General features: G+C 38.9%; 1 protein-coding gene across 1 annotated transcript; it reads right to left on the bottom strand.

Moving 5' to 3' along the window:
- Nucleotides 1-497: 497 nt before the first annotated feature.
- On the bottom strand, nucleotides 498-24,577 carry LOC106087561 (glutamate receptor ionotropic, kainate glr-3). Its single transcript, XM_059361797.1, has 8 exons — nucleotides 24,498-24,577; nucleotides 13,180-13,243; nucleotides 10,264-10,361; nucleotides 10,022-10,202; nucleotides 9,821-9,957; nucleotides 9,591-9,758; nucleotides 4,374-5,002; nucleotides 498-1,186 (listed from the first exon to the last, which is right to left on the bottom strand). The coding sequence occupies exons 1-8, from the start codon at nucleotides 24,575-24,577 to the stop codon at nucleotides 798-800; spliced, it is 1,746 nt and encodes a 581-aa protein (XP_059217780.1). The 3' UTR covers nucleotides 498-797.
- Nucleotides 24,578-25,056: the final 479 nt, after the last annotated feature.

Below are 25,056 nucleotides of genomic sequence, written 5' to 3'. Positions count from 1 at the left end.
GCGCAAAATTTCATTAAAATCAGTCCTAATGTAGATAGCTCCAATGTGTATATTTCATACGATATGGACTTTTAAGGCAATAAAATCCACAATTTTGGTCACATCTCTACAATATGGGGCGTGAGATGTTCTATTTCATGTCCCAGTATGTGTCATTAAAATTGGCACACGTTTCGATATAACTCCCATATAATCTTTTATCCGATATGGCCTTTTAAATATGTGGAAATCCAAATCTTTTGTCCTATGGTAGGAAATCCTGCATGGTTCTAAATTGCTATTTCAATTCGTATCCGAATTAAAGTCTGACTAGATTTCCAGATAAGTTCTACATATAAAAAGTACTACATGCACTAGGTGGTGTAGGGTATTATATATGGTCGGCTCCGCCCGACTATTGCCTTTCCTTACTGGTTAGTTTAAACAACAATACCTTTAAATTACTTTTTTTTATTATTTTCACTGATAATTGTGATACAATTTTATGTGATGTGCATTTCAAAAACAATCTACTATCTTGTGTGTTTTGTGCCTTTTATGCAAATCCCAAAAGTCTCGCAATGACAACCCTAAGTGAATTCATTTTATTGTAGCTCTGAATTGCTTTACTCTTTGTTACCATTGTTTTTGTGCAAATAAAATTTAATTTGTTTAATTATGTTAATAATAAACTCGCAAATAATAATAATGCTATGCACCATGTCTATAGGCTTTGGAGTGGTGCCATGGACCCACGGCTTCGACTCCCCCACTTTAACTCTGCAGCTCCACACACTCTGCCGCCCCTCAATGTCCTCTCATTGTTTATTGGACAAATATTTGTGCATAGTGTTACAAATGTTTTTAAAGTTCACATGAATTTGCCTTTGGTTGTGTTTATGAAGTAGCAGCTCCATAATGAACACCCATATTGACGTCAAAATGGCAAATGCCAAAAATACCAAAACCGGAGCGAAATGTTGCAGATCCACAACGACATCATTTTTTGACTTGGTCGCACAATCAATGTGGGGTATTTCCCATTGCCTGTCATTGTAGAGCAGCAATGACGATTCGCGAAATTTTAAAATGGCCGTTGTGATAAACTTTCGATAGGGTGTCGCTTTCGACATTGCCAAGCCCGCAGAGAAGGGCGTGTTGAAGGTGATTTCTTGTAATTCGCAGAATTCGGTTTCGTCTAGTATGTCTGAAATGTATAATTTAAAATTAAATCTTATATATAAAAATCAATTTGTGTTTGTTTGTAGGTTTGTTTGTTTGTTTGTATGTTTGTGTGTTCCTTATAGACTCAGAAACGGCTGAACCGATTTTCTTGAAACTTTCACAGATGATGCATAATGACCCCGTGGTGAAAATAGGGTACTACATTTCTGATATCTGAAGGGGGGCGAACCCTCCCCCTTACCCTTATTTTCAAAAACGTCGGATCTCGGTGATGGGTAGTGGGATTTAAGCGAAATTTTGTGTGCTCTCATATAGTACCCTAAAAATAAAAAACCCTAAAACATACCAAACATATATTTACACCAATCACGATAATATGGGACTCAAATGAAAGGTATTTATGATAAGAAAACGTATCTTATATTCAATTGTCGGACCAAGTGCTAAGGGGACCACCCCAACCCCAAAACACCCCTAAATCTGACATATTTACCGACCATGGCAATATGGGACTCAAATGAAAGGTATTTGCGAGTCGAATACGAATCTGATATCCAAATGTGGTACCACGTTTCTGGGGGTCCACCCCTACCCCAAAACACCCCCCAAACTGGACTAATTTACTGACCATGGGAATATGAGGCTTAAATAAAAGGCATTTGAATGCGGAATAAGATTCTGATATCCAAATGTGTGACCAAGTGTTTGAGGGGCCACCTCTCACCAAAAACACCCCCCAAAGGGGACAAATTTACGACCATGGCAATATGGGGCTCAAATGAAAGGTCTTTGGGAGTAAAGCACGAATTTGATATCAAATTTCGGGAAAAGTGTCTATGGGACCACCCCACCCCCACAACACCACCCAAATAGTAAGTATTTTCTGACTATTGCATATGGGGCTCAAATAAGAGGGTTTTTAAAGTGGGACATGAATCCCATATATATTTTCAAGGCCAACTCACTGAGTGGCCGCCCATCCCCCTAAATACCCCCCCAAGCCGGTCATGTTTGCCGACTATGTAAAAATGGGGCTCAAATTAAAGGTATGTGGAAATAGATATATAGATATATATATAGATAGAAATATCTAATATCAACATTAGGGGCCAACTGTCTAGCGGACGTCCCACCACCATAACAACCCCCAAATAGGACGTATTAGCTCACCAAGACAATTTGGGTCTTAAAGAGAGTGGAACTAAATATTCATAGTTTTTAGGGCCAATACCCCAAACCGAACATATTTGCTGACTTTTGCAATAAGGAGTTTAAATGAGATTAGAAAACGAATTTGATATCCTATTTTGAGGGCAATGGCAATATGGGGTTCAAATAAATGATATATAGATATATGAGAATAGAGCACGTTGCTGATATTTTTTCCGGGCTTAGTGTTTGGGGGACCACCCCAATTCCCAAAACACCCCTAAATAGGGCATATTTACCCACCATGTCAATGTGGAGCTTAAATGAAGAGTATTGGGTGGTAGAGCAAGAATTGATACCCATTTTCGAGACCAATTTTCTGGGGGTCTACCCCTTTCCCAAAATACCCCACAAACAGCAATTTTTTAGTGACCATCGCAATATGGGGCTCAAATAAAGGTATTTGGGAGTATAATACGAACTTGATATCCAAATGTAGGACCATGTATTTAGGGCATCACCCCTTTCCCAAACCACTTCCAAAAGGAAAAAAATTTCGACCATGTCAATATGTGGCTCAAATAAAAAGTATTGGAGATTAGAAAACGAATTTGAAAAACTATTTTATGGCCATGTGTTTGGGGGACGCCTCATCCTGTAAACTCCTTTTAAGCTAATGGCAATAGGGGGTTTAAACAAATGGTATTTAGGAGAAGAGCACAATGCTGATATTTTTTCAAGGCAAAGTATCTGGGGGACCACCTCTACCCCGAAAACACCACTAAATCAGACATCATGAGAATATCAGGCTGAAATGAAGTATTTGAAGAATGGAGTACACCTTACATCCAAACTTAAATTCGTAGACCAATAAAGATCATGTGGGATTCAGATAAAGGCACTTATATTGTTAAACTGTTAGTCAAGTTTGCATGGTATTTCACTAAAACATCTTTAATTGTCGAAAATAAATATTCCAAGGAAATTTTTTTTCCATAAAAAATAAAAGAAGGCGCAGCGGAGCGGGCCGGGTCAGCTAGTGTAATATAAATATAATCTGTTGCATTATTTGTTCTTTACCCCACAATAAGGACTATATGCTCATAAAATTACAAAATCAATGAGCAAAAACATTTTACAAATCCATAAAATTATTGATGTTTTAATAATAAATAAAAAAACTGTAAAGCCTGTAATTCGTTACCATTCTTTTCAGAATAAATCTGCTCCAAATGGAAATCCTTCACAATAATCCTGTGCAACTGCAATACCATCCAATTATCTACATAACATATTTGCTCCTAATGCAAACCCTTCAAAGTAAAAACTCATTTCGAAAATAAGAATGGAAAATATTTTGCCAAATAATTAACCCCCTTACTGCAGTAGACGAGTACGAGTACTCGAAATCCAGGTATTGGATACCTCATTCATCAATTTGTTTCCTGAGCAGGGATCATAATATGGCATACACTTCCATACGTATTGCCATGACGAACTCCCAATGCCTGGATTTTAGTAGGCTGTTCCACATACACATAGATCCCAACTATTGCCAAAAAAAAAAAATGTTTCCATTCGTGAGACTACAATTCCTGATTTTATTCATTGCCAGAGTTATTTTGAATGGATTTCATTGAACACTGAAACAGATTGAGGCATGAATGTTGCAGAAGATGTATAACAGCGCCAGCAAGGCAAACAATGGGGCATATTTCATTTGTTTGCATTGTATTTTGAAATTTATCTGCCACAGAAACCGAATAAATATTAAACATTTTATTTCCGATTCTTTTGGAAAACAGACAAAACTGATGGTAAATCTTTTGTTGCCAATGTTAAATGATATGCAGAGGGAAGGAGAGAGATGCCGAAACCCAAACACACTCAACCGATGCACCCATCACCAAACTGTAATCGACTATGAATTGTGAATTGCAAAAAACTCACTCAGTTTTTATTAATAAATTCTAGGCAAAGGTCAACGCAACTTTTAATGGGGAAGCTTTTTTGCTCTCACAGCCATCCCACTCTAGATTCCTCCATCCAGTGCTACTTACCTGCCAAAATGCGGTAGGCTCGATTCACAGATGCGTGCAATGCAAATCCCCCCTGGGCAATGCGTTGCACTCCTTGCTCCATACTCATCACATTAGGTATCCCCTTCCGGCAGATACGTTTCTTGTAAATGTTCCGCACCACCTGATTGGTGGCCGTGCCAAACAATTCAAAGTTGTAGGAAATGTTCTCCATGCCAATTTCCAGATTGCTCTCGTACAGGGCGGGCAGATTAGTAATGGAGCGAGGAGCCTCCGACAGCAAAGAACTGACTATGTATGCCCCATAGTATTGCATTAAGAGAACCGCAAACACCGACACCGAGATCAGCAAGAGGCGTATGGAGTTTAAACGAAACTGGTCAGGCGAAGGACCCTGCATGAATATGGTCTCCAAGGTGGTAAAAATGGCAAAGTCCATTTGTGGTTCGTTGTTAGGGGCCAGCGGTCTGCCGCCCTCGGACATATTGACTTTCCAATACAATTGGTATTCTGCATGCATATAAATGGTCAGCAAGAATGCCGTTATTACAATTAGGGCCAACACACAACACCAGACATGGTAGGTCAGTGGCTCAAAGAAAATGTTGCGCATATGTGAACCTTTGGGATGGCGTAGAAGAAAACGAATTCTGCAAAGACATTTCGGTGTAAATGGTAAATTTAATGTCATTGTATCATTGTTTACAGTACTTAAATGGCCTTAAAAAAATATTGACATAATTGGTTAATGCATTGTTGGCTAAATAACTTCCAAAATACAAACAAGTAAAAACACATTAAATTCGGCTGTGCCGAACTTTGGAAACGAAATGGAGTTATGGGCTCAATACTCTAAATCAGGACATCGGTCTATACAGCAGCTATATGGTCCAATTTTGCCCATTCCAAAACTTTAGATGTATATGAACAAAATACGAATCTGTAAAAACTTTCAGCTCGGACGAACAGACAGACAAATAATGTATATATGCTATATGTACTACTATCACACGAAAAAAGATTGAAATATCTGTGTTGTCACTTTTCGATGTAAAAGCCACTTCGTTTATGGCAAACAGATTACACACTTCGTCTTTGGTAGAAAAGAAAAAAACAAGTAAAAGCGTGCCAAGTTCGGCCGGGCCGAATCTTATATACCCTCCACCATGGATCGCATTTGTCGAGTTCTTTTCACGGCATCTCTTCTTAGGCAAAAAAAGGATAAAAGAAAAGATTTGCTCTGATATTAGAGCGATATTAAGATATGGTCCGGTTTGGACAACAATCAAATTACATGTTGGAGACCTGTGTAAAATGTCAGCCAATTCGAATAAGAATTGCGCCCTTTGGGGGCTCAAGAAGTAAAATAGAGATATCGATTTATATGGGAGCTGTATCAGGCTATAGACCGATTCAGACCAAAATAAACACGTGTGTTGATGGCGATAAGAGGATTCGTTGCACAAAATTTCAGGCAAATCGGATAATAATTGCGACCTTTAGAGGCTCAAGAAGTCAAGTCAATCCCAGATGAGTTTGTATGGCAGCTATATCAGTTTATTGACCGATTTGGACCTTATTTGGCACAGTTGTTAGATATCATAACAAAATACTTCGTGCAAAATTTCATTCAAATCTGATAAGAATTGCGCCCTCTAGTGGCACAAGAAGTCAAAATTCAAGATCGGTTTATATTGCAGCTATATCAGGTTATGAACCGATATGGACCTTATTTGGCACAGTTGTTGAAAGTCATAATAAAATACGTCATGCAAAATTTCGGCCATAACGAATAGGCATTGCGCCCAGCTCAAAAGTCAAATCGTGAAATCAAGACCCAAGATCGGTTTATATGGCAGCTATATCAGGTTATTGACCGATTTGAACCATATTTGCAAAATTGTTGGAAGTCATAGCGAAACACGTGGTGCAAAATTTCATTCAAATCGGATAAGAATAACGCCCTCTAGTGGCTCAAGAAGTCAAGACTCAAGATCGGTTTATATGGCAGCTATATCAGGTTATTGACCGATTTGAACCATTCTTAATACAGTTGTTGGATATCATAACAAAACATGTCGTGCAAAATTTCATTCCAACCGGATAAGAATTGCGCCCTCTAGAGGCTCAAGAAGTCAAGACCCAAGATTGGTTTATATGGCAGCTATATCAAAACATGGACTGATATGGCCCGTTTACAATCCCAATCGACCAACGCCAATAAGAAGTACTTGTGCAAACGCTCAAGCGGATAGTTTTACTCCTTCGCAAGATAGCGTGCTTTCGACAGACGGACGGACGGACATGGCTAGATCGACATAAAATGTCAAGTTCGAAGATGAGCTACATCGGACTATATTAGCCCCAATATAGACCGATGCGTCGATTTCGGGTCTTAGGCCCATAAAAGCCACATTTATTATCCGATTTTGGTGAAATTTAAGACAGTGAGTTGTATGAGGCCCTTCGACATCCTTCTTTAGCTTGGCCTAGATCGGTCTAGATTTGGATATAGCTGCCATATAGACTGTTCCCCCGATTTAAGGTTTTGAGACCATTAAAGGCGCATTTATTGTCCGATGTCGCCGAAATTTGGGACTGTGAGTTGTGTTGCGCCCTTTGATATTCTTCTTCAATTTGGCTCAGATCTGTCCAGATTTGGATATAGCTGCCATATAAACCGATCTCTCGATTTAAGGTTTTGGGGCCATAAAAGGCGCATTTATTGTCCGACTTCGTCGAAATTTGGGACAGTAAGTTGTGTTAGGACCTTTGGCATTCTTTTTATACCCTCCACCATAAGATGGGGGTATACTAATTTCGTCATTCTGTTTGTAACTACTCGAAATATTCTTCTGAGACCCCATAAAGAATATATATTCTTGATCGTCGTGACATTTTATGTCGATCTAGCCATGTCCGTCCGTCTGTCCGTCCGTCCGTCCGTCCGTCCGTCCGTCCGTCCGTCCGTCCGTCCGTCCGTCCGTCTGTCTGTCGAAAGCACGCTAACTTCCGAAGGAGTAAAGCTAGCCGCTTGAAATTTTGCACAAATACTTCTTATTAGTGTAGGTCGGTTGGTATTGTAAATGGGCCATATCGGTCCATGTTTTGATATAGCTGCCATATAAACCGATCTTGGGTCTTGACTTCTTGAGCCTGTAGAGTGCGCAATTCTTACCCGATTGGAACGAAATTTTGCATGACGTGTTTTGCTATGATATCCAACAACTGTGCCAAGTATAGTTCAAATCGGTCCATAACCTGATATAGCTGCCATATAAACCGATCTTGGGTCTTGACTTCTTGAGCCTCTAGCGTGCGCAATTCTTACCCGATCAGAATGAAATTTTGCACAACGTGTTTTGTTATGATATCCAACAACTGCGCCAAGTATGGTTTAAATCGGTCCATAACCTGATATAGCTGCCATATAAACCGATCTTGGGTCTTGACTTCTTGAGCCTCTAGAGTGCGCAATTCTTATCCGATTGAAATGAAATTTTGCACGACGTGTTTTCTTATTATATCCAACAACAGTGCCAAGTATGGTTAAAATCGGTTCATAACCTGATATAGCTGCCATATAAACCGATCTTGGGTCTTGACTTCTTGAGCCTCTAGAGTGCGCAATTCTTATCCGATTGAAATGAAATTTTGCACGACGTGTTTTGTTATGATATCCAACAATTGTGCTTAGTATGGTTAAAATCGGTTCATAACCTGATATAGCTGCCATATAAACCGATCTTGGGTCTTGACTTCTTGAGCCTCTAGAGTGCGCAATTCTTATCCGATTGAAATGAAATTTTGCACGACGTGTTTTGTTATGATATCCAACAACTGTGCCAAGTATGGTTCAAATCGGTCCATAACCTGATATAGCTGCCATATAAACCGATCTTGGGTCTTGACTTCTTGAGCCTCTAGAGGGCGCAATTCTTATCCGATTGGAATGGAATTTCGCACGACGTGTTTTGTTATGATACCCAACAACTGTGCCAAGTATGGTTTAATTCGGTTCATAATCTGATATAGCTGCCATATAAACCGATCTTGGGTCTTGACTTCTTGAGACTCTAGAGGGCACAATCCTTATCCGATTTGAATGAGTTTTTGCACAAAGTATTTCGTCATGATATTCAACAACTGTGCCAAGTATGGTTGAAATCGGTCCATAACCTGATATAGCTGTCATATAAACAGATCTGGGGATTTGACTTCTTGAGCTTCTAGAAGCGGCAATTCCTATCCGATTTGGCTGAAATTTTGCATAACGTATTTTATTTTTACTTTCAACAACTGTGTCAAATAAGGTTCAAATCGGTTCATAACTTGATATAGCTGCCATATAAACCGATCTGGGATCTTGACTTCTTGACCCCTAGAGGTCGCAATTATTATCCGATATGCCTGAAATTTTGTACGACGGATCCTCTCATGACCATCAACAAACGTGTTTATTATGTTCTGAATCGGTCTATAGCCCGATACAGATCCCATATAAATCGTTCTCTCTATTTTACTTCGTGAGCCCCAATGGGCGCAATTCTTATACGAATTGGCTGAAATTTTACACAGGTCTCCAACATATAATTTAATTGTGGTCCGAACCGGACCATATCTTGATATAGTTTTAATAGCAGAGCAACTCTTTTCTTATATCCTTTTTAGCCTAAGAAGAGATGCCGGGAAAACAAATCGACAAATGCGATCCATGGTGGAGGGTATATAAGATTCGGCCCGGCCGAACTTAGCACGCTTTTACTTGTTTAATTTGGCTCAGATCGGTCCAGATTTGGATATAGCTGCCATATAGACCGGTCTTTCGATTTAAGATCTTGGGGCCATAAAAGTTGAATTTATAATCCGATTTCACTGAAATTTGACACAGTGACGTATGTTAGGCTTTTCGACATCCGTGTCGTTTATGGTTCAGATCGGTTTATTTTTAGATAAAGCTACTAAAAAGCCCAATGTTTTGTTATACACAATTGACCAATGACTTGTACTTTTAAGTATTTGATCCAAATCGGAACTTATTTCGATATAGCTGCTATGTGGCATAAGGTATGCATTTTTTCACCGGATTTTGACGAAAGGCCTGGCCGAACTTAACGCCTTGTTTCTCTTGAGCGTGAGTGTTAAATCATATATCTACCTTATATAACCGAATATTAGCATTTCAAGACGAAATGACAAAATTTCATTTCAGCTTGTTATAAAAAATTCCAAACATACCTTTCAACATGCAATTCCGGAGAATAAAATACAGCATGAAATCGTTCTCTGGTAAATCTCAGGGGACATATTGAAAACTCCACTTCGTTCGAGTCAATAGACTTCATTAGGCCAGTCCAAGAGTCATTTTGACGTATACCCCAATCTTTCAATATTTTTGTGGCAAAGCTGCAATAAAAACTGGCACAATTGAACTTGAAACTAATAAAAATAAAATCAAATTGACCTACGTGCAGTTAAACAATTCTTGCACCATTTTCATCAGCTGATAGGTTTTCCTTTGCATTAAATCATTTTGCAAAAAACGTTTATTGTCCTCCAGGTATTCCATAATTGGCATATGCAAATCAGGAGAAAAATTCAAAAGCTGAAATAGATTTTGGTTTTTATACATTTACACTTCTCTTAAAATGAAATGAAAGACAACTTACAGCGGTGCCTACATTAACAGATGCATTTGCCCAGTTCTGTCTTTGCGCTATAAAAGAGAGCTTAAATTTTTCGTGTATCCTCATACCATGTTCAGGGCTCCAATTCCCCTTACGCTCCACCAACAAAGGGCTTCCACATTTATGACACACTTTATGAATGTCATAAAGATCGAAAATGCAGCTGCAATAGAAAGGCAAGAAAATATTCCCCTTAATGCCCATGTCTTTTCAATTTTGCTCACTTGTCTCTTTTATAGGCCACAGTGACATCAGCATTGAGCTGAATATTCAAAGTACCAAATGTCCGGCGGATATTTGCCAGGTGCTCCTTTGCATCGTCCTGCATAAAAACAAACCAGGATATGGGGTAACTAAACCACGCCTTAGCGGAAGCTGACAAAAGTATATGCCGATAACTTCCCCCCTCAGAGGTATACGGCAAAAACACAGCCCTTCTTGCAGGATATTCACGAGACTGGGGCTTGAACACCCCTTCAATATGTTCGTTGATGTTGAAGAATTCCAAGAAATGGTAATTTGTGAAATTTTTTAAAAACCCATGGGAAATTTTCTCATTTTTCATTTGCCGATATTTTCTTTCAGTTTCATTGCGTGCCCATAATTTTGGGCCATTATGAAGAATTATGGCATCTCGCAAATGTTGAATTTCCATATGCTCCTTAAACGCCTGCATTTCACATAATCTTTGAAATGGTTGCGTGAGTGCTGCCGCGACTATAATGGCGTTATTAAGGCCCAAAATGATGACAATCGCTTTGGACAATGGCAAAATCATGATACCACTAAAACTCCTCTCATTAGTTTTCCACCGCCAAGCCACTGAGCTATTGAGTGCATGGCGTAGGCTTTGTTGGCCTTTATAGAGAATTTAAAATTGGATTTTGCAGCCTGGCGTTTAGTGCGAAATATACACAAATCCCCTCTTCACCCTCCATCTCACCATCCATCCCCCATCCCTCTATCCATTTGTCGTTAGCTGGTAGTGTGTCCTTCGGTACCCATGAGCTTTAATATCATCATTACCAGCTGCAATCATATCCTTTTAATAATTTGGTGCTAACGGCAGCTTTGTTGTTATGTTAAAATGGCGACAGATAAAATTATAGTCAATTGTCACAACAGCGTCAGCAATGATAACAGCCTGGGTGATTACTTGCACTGTGAGAAACATTTAATGTGGTTACCGAAGGTTGCAATTTTGTATACCCTATACCACAACTGTGGTACATTGTATTATAACTCACTGAATTTGCTTGTAACACTCAGAATGAAGAGAGAAAGACCCATTGATGAGTACACGGGTCGACACAGAATCAATTCCAAGTCCAAGTTAGCTTGTGTACAAAGTACAGGTCCCAATTTTCAAGTTTTCCGATCATCTTCAAATTTGGTAAGGTTTTTTTTATACCCTCCACCATAGTAGTGGGGGTTTACCAATTTTGTCATTCCGTTTGTAACACCTCGAAATATTCGTCAAAGACCCCATAAAGTTTACATATCCTTGGTAGTCCTTTCATTTTAAATCGATCTAGGCATGTCCGTCCGTCCGCTTGTCTGTCGAATGCAGGCTAACTATCGAAGGAGTAAAGTTAGGCGCTTGAAATTTTGCACAAATGCTTTACATTAGTGTAGGTTGATTTGAATTGCGAATGGGCCATACGAGTCCATGTTTTGATATAGCTGCCATATAAACCGATCGTGGATCATGACTTCTTTAGCCACTAGAGGGCGCAATTTTTATCCGATTTGGCTAAAGTTTTGCAAGAAATATTATGATATGATTTCCAATCACTGTGCAAAGCATGGTTCAAATCTGTCAATAATCTAATAAAGCTGTTATATAAACCGATTTGGGATTTTGACTACTTGAGCCTCCAGAGGACGCTCTTATTACCCGATTTGGCTAAAATTTTGGTACATCGGCTACTTCTATGACCTTCAACATACTTGTCATACTGTTCCCATATAAACCGATCTCCGGATTTTATTTTTTGAGCCCATAAAAGGGCATGACTCCGAATTTTGGTCTAATTGGCTAAAATTTAGATGTAGCTCCCATATAAGAAGTCACTTGTTAATCATTTGGATATGGCTGCAATATAGACCGATCCGCCGATTAAAGGTTTTGCGATTTTGCTGAAATTTGGAATATTGAGCTATGTTAGGCCACTCGACATCTTTCAGCAATTTAGCCCCGATCGGTCGATATGGACCGATCCCTCGATTTAAGGTTTTGGGCCCATAAAAGACCGATATCTCGATTTAAGGTTCTGAGCCCATAAAAGGCGCATTTATTGTCCGATGTCGCCGAAATTTGGGACAGTGAGTTGTGTTAGGTCCTTCGGTATTCTTTTTCAATTTGGCACAGGTCGGTCCAGATTTGGATATAGCTGCCATATATACCGATCTCTCGATTTAAGGTTTTGGGCCCATAAAAGTGCATTTATTGTCCGATGTCGCGAAATTTGGGACAGTGAATTGGCCCCTCGAGATTTTTTTTCAATTTGGTTCAGATTTGGATATAGATGTCATATATAACGATCTATCGATTTAAGGTCTTGGGCCCATAAAAGACGACTTTATTTTCCGACTTCGATGAGTAAGGTTAGGCCTTTGGACATCCTTCCCCAATTTTGCTCCGATCGGTCCAGATTTGGATATAGCTTTCATTTAGACCGATTCGCCGATTTAAGGTCTTGGGCCCATAAAAGACCGATCTTTCGATTTAAGATTTTGGACCTATAAAATTGCATTTATTGTCCGATGTCGCGAAATTTGGGACAGTGAATTGGCCCCCTGACATTTTTTTGAAATTTGGTCCAGATTTGGATATAGCTACCATATAGACCGATCTCTCGATTTAAGGTCTTCCATAAAATCCACATTTATTATCCGATATTGCTAAAATTTGGGACAGTGAGTTATGATAAGCCCTTCGACATCCCTCTTCAATTTGGCCCAGATGGGTTCAGATTTGGATATAGCTTCGACATATATCTTTCATCCGCTATAAGGCTGCAGAAGCCACAATTTTAGACTGATCTTTACCAAATTTGATACTAAGTGCGTTTTTTGACGTCCCAATATTTGTGAAATATTTCTTTAGAATCGGATCAGATTTATATATAGCTGCCATATATATCTGTCATCCGATATGGTCTTTTAGTAGCTGTAGTAGCCACAATTTCGGTCCGACTATAACTTGAATTAGTACGAGATGTTTGATTTGTCGTCCCAATATGTGTGCAAAATTTCATTAACTTCGGATCAGGTTTGGATATAGCTTCCATATATATCTTTCAGCCAATATGGCTTGTTAAGGCTGCAGTAGCCACAATTTTGGCCCAATTTTTGCACATTTTTGCGTGAGAGGTTTCATTTGATGTCTTAATACGTGTGCAAAATTTTATGAAAATCGGTTCAGGATATATTTGGAAGCAACATCTAATTCCATATATATCTTTCATCCAATATGGCCTTTTAGGCTGTAGTCGCCACAATTTTGGTTCGATCTTTATACAATTTAGCGTGAGGTGTTTTATTTAACGTCCTAAAACGTGTGGTAAATTTCATAAAGTCGGTCCAGATTTGAATATATCTCCGATATGGTCCTTAAAGTCTGTAGTAGCGACTATTTATGTACTAGCGACGAAAATTTTACAAGGTTCTATTCAGTTTCAAATTTAAAGTCAATCTAGATTTAAACATGTATTGAAAATAATATGTATGTTGACTAGGTGGAGTAGGGTATTACATAGTCGGCTCCGCCCGACTTTTGCCTCTCGTAACTGGTTTTCTGTTATTTTGGTACTCCTGTCTATTAAATATATTGGAAATACCAGCCATTTTGGATTGTGAGTCTGTTTCTGACAGGTAATAAAGGTTAGTCGTCTTTTGTCCTTCCTACCAAATTTCAAGAGAATCGATTAACAAATAACCATTTTATTGCGTTATTACTGCAAATCGAAAGAACATATGTATGGGAGCTATATCGAAAATTGAACCGATTTCAAAAGGCTTCGTCTCTAGGCCGAAAAGCATTCCTATACCAAATTTGAAGACGATCGGATGAAAATTGCGACCTGTAGTTTGTACACAAATTAACATGGACAGACAGACGGACATAGCTTAATCGAATCAGGAAGTGATTCTGAGTCGATCGATATACTCATCAATGAGTCTATCTCTCTTTCTTTTGTGTGTTACAAACAAATGCACTAACTTATAATACCCTGTACCACAGTAGTGGTGTAGGTTATAACAATTATTTTGGTCAATCGTTGAATCAAAATCAGAGAGGTTCCTGATGATATTGGCATATCGTTCGGCTCATTCCAAGCAATTTGAAAGGATGTTTTAGGCACAAAACGTCCTGCAGGGAAAATTGTTAAAGATTTGCTAAATTTTGATCAAAAATATCGTCGCATAGTCATTGCTCAGGAGCTTTTGAACATCGTGGGTGACGAATCATGGGTGTGTGATAAATCGGTTCATATTTAGATATAACTCCATTCATAAGCGTAGAAAGGTCTCTGAGGACAGACTAAGCTCGTCCAAAAAAGTTTAGAATTTTAAAAATTACTTTTTTTTCGACAAAATTTACACGAAGTACAATATTTCTTATGGCTCTTGACATCAATGATAAATTTCATAGAAATAGGTTCAGATTCCGATATAGCTCCCATATAAATGTATGTGCCTCCTGATTTTCACTTTTACGGCCCTTGCAAGCGCATTTATCAACGGATCTTCTCAAAACTATGTTTAGCGATTTTCTGAATGACTACCACAATATGAACGGATTTTGGTCGTTCACTTCAAATTTAATCAAATTTTAATTTCGACTTAGCCTGCATACACACTTAGCCCGTCCTCCCTTAAGTGTTTAATAAAAATATCAATTTTTCTTTGTGTAACGCTTTTAACCTCGTCAAAACTGTCATTGGGGCCAATCGTTTGTTCCGTTAAAGTCATAATTACACAATTACACTCATACACTTAAGTACTCATGCGTATATATACGACGATACATGTATTAGTGCATGTGTGCGATTTAGACGGAATATGTGAATATGAACACATTTCAACCAATATAACTGTTAATATGACACCAATTTGTTGGCGTAATGCGTTTAGAAATATGCAGTTGCGTGCTATATGGGCTATTTTATAGATGCTTAAAAGCGAGCCTACCATAAAATGTAATCTGTGTTCGAAGAGGATAATAGCGAAAGTTGAATCAACAGAATATATGATGTTTCAATCTCAAAAGGTTACCTAAATTAAAAAGAAATTGACTTATGATCATTAAGAGTACAAAAGTCATGGCCTGTTTTTTTCTGCTTAACAACATTGCAAATTTGCCCATGAACATGCCATTAAGGAACAGGGGTAAACTCCTTACATCTCAATGAGTGGTATCCGATTCAAATTTAACCTCAAATGGACCCCCTTTTTATAGCCGAGTCCGAATGGGGTGCTGAAGTGCGACGCCGTTCTTGAGTGAAGTTTTTCTGAACATTTTTCTGAAAAATGTTTCTGATGTTCTCTAAAATGTTGTAGATTATGTACCTTCCCTTGAAATCTAAAGTCAAAAGACTTTAGATTTCAAGAGTTTTAGTATTGGAATGACTCTCATATCATCACCATTAAATATTCTAATTTGTCCAAGCGGAAACGGTCATGTTAAAGCTTTATGGTCAGCGTTCACATAACTGACAATCTTTCAATTATACTGTCAAAATAATTTGTGTATGCATAGTTGATGTGCCAAGCAGAATTATTGTTCACACAAAGGACAGTTGACATTAAAATTTTACATATTATCGGTTTTTATACAAACCACCATTGCGTAATAGTGATATTCTATTCGATGAAGTATTTATTTTCTTAATTTTTTATCTTCAAGATGTCAAATCGAGAGATCGGATTATATAGGGGCAATATTAGGTTATAGACCGACTCAGACCATACTTGGCTCAATTGTTGGAAGTTGGAAGTACACGGATGGATCAAAGCTAGGGGAAAGAGTGGGCCTGGGAGTCTGCATTGATAACCCAGGGACTTAGATCTGTTTTAGACTGCCTGACCATAATACGGTCCTGCAGGCAGAGATCCAGTTGATCACGTAAACAACTATACCGACAGTAAAATTGCCATAAGGGCAATAAGAATCAGGACGGTAAGGTCACGAACAGTTTTGTAGTGTAAGAAGGAGATTAACGCCTTGTCTAAGGATGGTACAATCTGCATCGTTTGGTTGCCGGGCCATAACGGAGTAAGGGGGGATGAAAAACAATATTTGGAGTGAGTATTGGAAGGCATTAGTGTACTTCTCATTCAAAATTTTATTTCAGTTGGTTACATATGCAAGTTATTATTGAAAAGTCTTAATACTGTTCAAATAATCTCTCACATATTTATAGCCTACATCACTACTGTGGTTAAAGGGTAAAACAGTAAATTTCTTAGTAACAACCAGAAGGAAGAGAGATCCAGGATCATTTCCTGATTCGAATTAGATGTCTGTCCGTCCGTCCATCCGTCCGTCTATCCGTCCGTCTATCCGTCCGTCCATCCGTCCGTCCATCCGTCCGTCCATCCGTCCGTCCATCCGTCCGTCCATCCGTCCGTCCATCCGTCCGTCCATCCGTCCGTCCATCCGTCCGTCCATCCGTCCGTCCATCCGTCCGTCCATCCGTCCGTCCATCCGTCCATCCGTCCGTCCATCCGTTCATCTGTCTGTCCATGGTTATTTGTGTACAAAATACAGTTCTCCGCTTCGCTGAGCCTTCTTTAACTCTCTAATATGTTTTTAGGGTGGGGATGCTTCGCCCTGAATGTGGATATCGAATTCGTGCCATTGTAGCCTATGACGCTGAACACTTTCGAATCCTGGCGAGAACATCGGACAAAGCGGTGTTTATTCCCTCTTAATGTTGGCGACATTTGAGAGGTACAATGCCATGCATGGTCATTTAAAAAATTTTCCCCAAACAGGCGTCGCACTGCTGGACACCGTTCGGACTCGGCTATAAAAAAGGTCCCTTATCATTGAATTTAAACTTGAATCGGAAAGCACTCATTGATGTGTGAGAATATGCCCCTTCTCGGTTCCTGGTGGTATTGTTCTTCCTTAGGCTAATGTCCTTATTTGGGAAGGAATGGCACCTCAGACACTTCAACTCAAATATGGATATCAAATTCGTGCTGCACTTCCAAATCCCTTTAATTTGAGCCCCATATTGCCATGGCCGGTAAGTATGAACCGTTTTTGAAGGTAACGGAAACGAAATTCAGGTTAGGGGGTGCTTCAGGGCGTAGCCTAAAACAATTGGCTCCAAAATTGGATATCAAATACCTTTTCTACTCTCAAATACCTTTCATTTTAGTCCCATATTGTCATAATGGGTCAAAAATCCCATTTGACGTATCTTTAAGAGGAAAAGCGCCACCTAGACTTGAATGAAAATTTTAATGTCATATTCATAATATACTCCCTAATACCATTCATTTGAGTTCCATATAGCCATGGTCGACTAATATACCCATTTAGGGGGTATTTGAGGGCGATCTCCCATTACTTGGATTTAATGTTTTATGCCATATTGACATGGACTTCGAATATATCTGTTTTGGAGTTGGGGCGGCCCGCTGGGTACTTGGACCCAAATTTTAATACCATATTCGTTTTCTGGTCTCCAATACCTTTCACTTGATACCCTTATTGCGCCCATCGGACCACTTTCGGATATGGGTGACGCTTTTGGGGTAAGAGTCCGGCTCCACCCGATATCTTAAAATTTTATAGCCATGTTTCCTTCCAGACAAACATACACAATCTATGAAAATTTTGCGAAAATCGGTTCACCTAAGTATCATACACTCATAATGGATCTAATAGCGTATTTGAGGGGTGGCGTGACCATGTATACTTCGATCTGATTTTGAATGCCAGATTCGAAATCTACTCCCGAATACCTTTCATTTGAGCCCCATATTGAAATGAACGTCCAATATGTCTGTTTAACAGAGTTTTGGAGTTAGGGCGTCCCGATGGGTACTTTGACACAAATTTTAATACCATATTCGTATCTTACTCTCCAATACATTTCATTTGATACCTATATTGTCCCGATCGGTCCAATTTTGTTTTTGGGTTGTGTTTTTGGCATAAGGGGAGGGTCCGTCCCCCTTCCGATACCGAAAAATTATATTGCCTATGTTTCCTTCCAGACCAATCTACACAATATTCGAAAATTTCGAGCCATTTTTCAGTCTATACGGAACAAACAAACCAAATCCCATACATACGTGATTGGTTAATGTGCCCATTTTGGGCGTTTTTGTGGGGGTGGGGTGACCCCCTATACTTCGACATTAATTTGTATACCAGACTCGTTATCTACTCCCGCATCATTTTCATTTAATACCCATGTTGTCCTTATCGGTCCACTTTTGATTTTGGGTGGTGTTTTTGGGATAACGGTGGGGGGTCCGCCCCCTTCCGTTATCAATAAATAATAAAGCCTACTCTTATTTCCCAACCATATTCGTAATTTACTCCCAAATACCTTTAACTTGAGTCCCTTGATAGTCAAATAACCCTTTTTTAAGGGGTTTTGGGGCTTAGGCGGCCCCCAGATACTTGGACTCAACTTTTATTTTCAAATTCGTACTCTACTCTTGAATACCTTTCATTTGAATCCCATATTGTCCCGATCGGTCCACTTTTGTTTTTGGGTAGTACTTTTGGGGTAAGGGGGAGGGTCCGCCCCCTCCCGATATCAAAAAATTATATAGTCTATGTTTCCTTCCTGCCTAACCTACACAAAAAACGTGGTCATTTGATAACTGGTTAACCTACACAAAGGATTCACTTATGACTTATTACTGTTGAATTTCATAGAAATTAGTTCATATTCAGATGTAGCCCCCATACACATATATTTATTAACCGATTTTCACAATTAGAGGCTCTGTCAGCCTATTTCTTAACAGCCTGCATACCCAATGTGGTGTAATGTTTCAAAAAGCAGGCTTGGCCCGACTTGTTACTTCTAGTCATTCCGTTTGTAACACCCCGAAATATTGTTCTGTGACCCCATAAAGTTTGTATGTATTCCGGATCGTCTCGACATTCTGATTCGATCAAGCCATGACCGTCCGTCCGTCTATCTGTCGGAATCCAGATAGCCATCGAATGCGTAAAGCTAGCCGCTTGAAATTTTTCACAGATACTTAATAGTGATGTAAGTCGTTGGGGATTGCAAATGGGTCATATCGGATCAGATTCAGATATAGCTCCCATATAAACCGATCTCCCGGTTGGACTGCTTGAGGCCGCATGCAGTACTTTGTTAAGACTTCCAACAAAGTACGATCTAAATTGGTTTATAACCTGATATCTCCCATGTATACCTATCTCCCGATTTGACATCTTGAGTCCTTAGGAGCCTTAATTTTTGCCCGATTTTTTGTTCTGTTACGACTTTCAAAAACTGTGCCAAGTACGGTCCAAATCAGTCTATAACCTGATATAGCTCCCATATGATCCGGTCTCTCGATTATCCATGTTCGGTTCCTAGAAGCTTTAATTTTTGCTGGTTTGACAGAAGTTTGGTATGTAGAATAAAATTATACCCTCTAACTAAATTTATTTTGTATAAATTTTTTGCAGAATCCACTGTGGTGGGTTCCCAAAATCGGCCCGGCCGAACTTTGCACGCTTTTACTTTTTTTTTGTTAATTTAGCAATATGTTCTTGATCAGCACATTCCAAAGCGTACGTTAACGCACAAAATAGCATAGTTAAAACTTTCAATTAAAATATTTTTGTTTTTACAATTTATTAAAAATTTATCCATAACTCCATAGAAACTACCAACTGTGATGCTGTGATGCCAAATATGTGCCTGAAGTTTTGCACACAAAACAGATACAAACTCATCCACTATTTTAATCACTCATTCGCTTCTCTGTACACCACCATTCATGTTCATAACAGTAGTGAGTTTTAGTGTGATGAGCAGTGTAGGGGGTGTACATGTAGCCAGCTATAAAATCAGCACTCGTACAAGTGCATTCAGAACTTACTTTGCCAACTCTCCTCTGAACTCATTGATACCTTGAAGTGCATTGACATACTTTCATTAACAAGCACCTACTAACAACGAGAGCTGAATACAACACATCTGAGCTAAAATAAAACTCTCACATGCAGCTGGGAACTCGGGCCCACGAACTTATTTATGCACCTAGGCTTTACTGCCAACCGTTAACACAATAACAGAAATAAGTAAGTGAGTGTAAAGTTCCGCTGGGTCGAATCTAATAGACCCTCCACCAAGGAAGGCATTCGACAAGTTCTTTGGACGGTTTCTCTTTATAGGTAAAAACTCAAAAAGGGGTAAATGGAGGCCATAACAAGAAATCCCCATGAATTTTTTATACGCTTCGACAAGAACAACGCCAACCAACCTACATTAATAAGAAGTACTTGTCCAAATTTTAGTCGTCTGTCTTTACTGCTTCGGAAAGATAGTTTTCGGCAGACGGATGGACATATGGCCATGACTAGATCGACTTGAATATCATGACAATTAAGAATTATATACACTATGGGGTCTTTGTCGAATATTTCGAGGTGTTACAAACGAAAAGAAGAAATAAGTATAACCCCATCCTGTGGTGGAGCGTATAAAAAGCGTAGGCCACATATGTGTATATGGCATATGTTTTAACAGTTGCCTGTAGGGAGGGTTCATGTATTAGACCGGAACGAGCCTATAATAAATAAACAGCATATTTTTATTATTATTTAAGAAAACCAACATCGTCCTCATCTTATGTAGATTTTCAAGTACTTTTCATTTGTTTAACATGAGCAACAAAAAAAGGGAACATCAATCTTTAAACTAACCAGCCAGAAAGTTTGAGTACCCTCATCAACATCATCATTACTTACATTTCAGCGTTGCACAAGTTTATGCTACGATAGTATACACATTCGCCCAGCTTTGTTTGCACAATGGGTTGTATCGCAAATACGAAATTTCCATCATAAACATTTTCACGCATGAAAAAATTATGCAAACTTCCTCATTCAATTTCTAACAATTCAGAATGTTGATCAAAGGCCCCAGAGTTCAGTACACAGAAAATGTAAAGGGTGATTTTTTAAGAGCTATAGGAAAGGTTTTCAAAAAACAACACATAAAATTCAGAAAAATGGATGAAATCTTTATTTGAATCGAAAGTACGGCTCATATAATTTTATGTTTGAAGATAATTTTATGCAAATGTTGACCGTGAATGCGCCTCAAATGGCCCGCCCTCTTAGGCCAATAATGACAAACTCTTTCCAACACTTCGGCCGGTATCTCACTAATAAATGCTTCAATGTTTCTTCCAATGCGTCAATTGAAGCGTGCTGGAATGTATCATAGCCCCACAAAAAATAGTCTAAAGGGGTTTAATCGCTCGATCTAGGCGGCCAATTGAAGCGCCCCTAATATGAAATAAAATGTTCACCCAACTCGCCTCTCAAAAAGTCCTTTGCTATACGTGCTCTGTGGCATGTGGCACCGTCTTGTTGAAACCACATGTCATGCAAGTCAAGCTCTTGCATTTTGGGCAAAAAAACGTTGGATATCATCACACGATAGCGGTCACCATTCATATTAGTTACGACATGATTCGCATCATCTTTGCAGAAGTACGGTCCAATGACGCCACCAGCCCATAAACCGTACTTTTTACTGTGACTTTTTATACCCACCACCGAAGGAAGGGGGTATATTCATATTGTTATTCCGTTTGCACCACATCGCAATATCCATTTTCGACCCTACAAAGTATATATATTCTTGATCAGCGTAAAAATCTAAGCTGCCACATACAAATCTAAGATGATCTAGCTGTGTCCGTCCATCTGTCTCTTGAAATCACTCTACAGTCTTTAAAAATGAAGATATTGAGCCAAATTCTGGAAAATATTCCTTTTTTGCCCATAAGCAGGTTAAGTTCGAAGATGGGATATATCGGACTATATCTTAATATAGCCATCATATAGACCGATCCGCCGATTTAGGGTCTTAGGCCCATAAAATCTACATTTGTTATCCGATTTTGCTGAAATTTTGGGCAAAGAGTTTTGATAAGCCAGTCGATATCCCTCTTCAATTTGACATAGATCGGTCCAGATTTGGATATAGCTGCCATATAGACTGATCCGCCGATTTAGGGTCTAAGGCCCATGAAAGGCGCATTTATTGTCAGATTTTGCAAAAATTTGGGACAATGAGTTGTGCTGGGCCCTTTGATATTTTTCAACAATTTAGCTCAGATCGGTCCAAATTTGGATATAGCTGCCATAAAGACCGATCTCTCGATTTATTATCTTGGGCCCATAAAGGGTGCATTTATTATCCAATGTCGCCGAAATTTGGGACAGTGAGTTGTGTTAAACCCCTGGACATACTTCTGCAATATGGCACAGATCGGTTCAGATTTGGATATAGCTGCCATACAGACCGATCTCTCGATATAAGGTTTTAGGCCCATAAAAGGCGAATTTTTTGTCCGATTTCGTCAAAATTTTTGACAGTGAGGTGTGTTAGGCCCCTCGACATCCTTCCTCAATTTGCCCCAGAACGGTCCAGATTTGGATATAGCTGCCATATAGACCGATCTCTCGATTTAAGGTTTTGGGGCCATAAAAGGCGCATTTATTGTCTGATTTCGCCAAAATTTGGGACAGTGAGGTGTGTTAGACCCTTCGACATTCTTCTTCAATTTGGCTCAGATCGGTTCAGATTTGGATATAGCTGCCATATAGACCGTTCTCTCGATTTAAGGTGTTGGGCCCATAAAAGACGCAGTTATTGTTCGATGTTGCCGAAACTTCGGAAAGTGAGTTATGTTGAACCCCTCGACATCCCTTTTCAATTTGCCACAGAACGGTCCATATTTGGATATAGCTGCCATATAGACCGATCTCTCGATTTAAGGTTTTGGGGCCATAAAAGGCGCATTTATTGTCTGATTTCGCCGAAATTTGGGACATTGAGTTGTGTTAGGCTCTTCGACATTTTTCTGCAACTTGACCCAAGTCCGTCCAGATTTCTGTATCTCGATTTAAAGTTTTAGCCCCATAAAAGGCGCATTTATAATCCGATTTCACTGAAATTTGACAAAGTGCCTTATTTGAGGATTTTCGACATCCGTGTCGTTTAAGGTTCAGATCGGTTTATTTTTAGATATAGCTACTAAAAGTCCAATATTTTGTTATACACAATTGAACAATGACTTGTACTTATTAGTATTTGGTCCAAATCGGAACATATTTCGATATAACTGCTATGGGACATAAGGTATGCAATTTTCACCGGATTTTGACGAAAGGTGGTTTACATATATACCCGAGGTGATGGGTTTAAAAGTTCGTCCCGGCCGAACTTAACGCCTTTTTACTTGTTTTGGGTGCATTGGTAGCTCTTCCAATGCATCTGGCTGATTTTTACTCCAAAATCAAAAATTTTGCTTATCTATGCATCCATTGGGCTAAAAATGAGCATCGTCGCTTAACTTTTTTAACAGAGGGCGCAAATTGTTAATAAATTCCAATAATTTGCAATCGTTGTTCGATTATAAGACGATTCATAAATGAAGATGTTCTACAGGGAAACAATGAACGAAACGTGTGTTAAAAACCAGTGTTGCCAAAAAGATAATAGCTAAAATGTCTCCCTATATTATCATATCAGTATTCTATACAAAAATTCTCTCAATTTTGAGACATTTTTGGCTAAATTTGTCAGAATTCTTCCGGGTGGAGCAAGGAGCGCTCGGGATTCGAAGTCGGACTATGTATATGCGTGTTTGGACTTACCCACTAATTCATCCATTATTGAATACAGCTTTCATGTAAACTCTATTCTTCATATTGAACTTCTTGAGCATATAATAGGGAAAATTCATATCCAAAATACGGACCGGTCAAATTTTATGTGTTTTCCCCCATTATTATCCAATACACTCTGGCAAATTCCCATATACAGCAGCTGTGTCCTCTGATGGTTTACTTCATCCACTCCATCAACAATCTATCCTAGAGTTTTCACACTTTAATGATGCGGTAGCTACTCCTGTTTCCTGCTGTTCCCGATATGTATTTTTTCGCCATTTATTTTTCTCCCTCTTTGCTTTTCACGATTCTATTGAAAACCACCAAAGTGCAAACAACAGACCTACACTTTGATTATAAACTTGTATTTAAAGAGCCAGGCCATTTACAATTATGTAACCAAAAAAAAAAAAAAAAAAAGTGTGCTGGCCAGCCATTGTTTGTCGTGAATGGGCCTTTTGACAACTTTTGTTGTATTTCAATTACAGATAGAGCGTGCTGCAAAAAGCCCGATATCAATGGACTTTATGCCTGGCATCTCATGTACACCTGACTGGCATCTGTGTTAAGTTTTTGTTAATGAATTCACGCCAATCAAATGAATAGACAAGTAGACCAATAAACGCCATTGTATAGGGCCAACAGCGGCTATTGTCGGCGGGTTCTTTTTATTTTTTGTTAAGTCAGTTGTTACTTTAGCATAAATTTTTGGAGTCTATATTAAATTAGCCTGGGGGAATTTGTGTGGGTGAAAATGGTTTGTAGTTCACCTGAAATTATTTGGAGATTAAAGAAAAAAATTAACTTCTCAGGGTTTAAGAAGTTAAATAAAACCAAGTAAAGAGGCATTAAGTTCGACCAGGCCGAACTTTGGATGCCCACCACATCAGATATATGTATATATTAACCACTTTTCGTCATTACACGGTGAAAATTGCATCATTTATAAACCTATGGAAGCTATATCTAAATATAGTCCGATCTCCACCATATTCAGGAAGGCTATATAAGCTTCTTACCTAACTCATTGTGCCTAAATGCAACAAAATCGGGCCTAAGAACTTAAATCGGGAGATCAGTATATGTATATGGCAGCTATATCTAAATG

Source organism: Stomoxys calcitrans, chromosome 2 (assembly GCF_963082655.1).
Source record: "Stomoxys calcitrans chromosome 2, idStoCalc2.1, whole genome shotgun sequence".
Taxonomy (NCBI): domain Eukaryota; kingdom Metazoa; phylum Arthropoda; class Insecta; order Diptera; family Muscidae; genus Stomoxys; species Stomoxys calcitrans.
Note: the sequence above shows the minus strand (reverse complement) of the source record. Positions and strands in the feature narration are given on the sequence as shown.

Bases quoted from the DNA above. Each gene is read 5' to 3' on its own strand.
- LOC106087561 (XM_059361797.1), bottom strand. From the start codon at position 24,577: ATGGCGTTTATTGGTCTACTTGTCTATTCATTTGATTGGCGTGAATTC. The intron at 10,203-10,263 runs GTGAGCAAAATT...TTTCTATTGCAG, and splicing joins GTGGCCTATAAAAGAGACAA to CTGCATTTTCGATCTTTATG. The intron at 9,958-10,021 runs GTAAGTTGTCTT...AATCTATTTCAG, and splicing joins CTGTTAATGTAGGCACCGCT to CTTTTGAATTTTTCTCCTGA.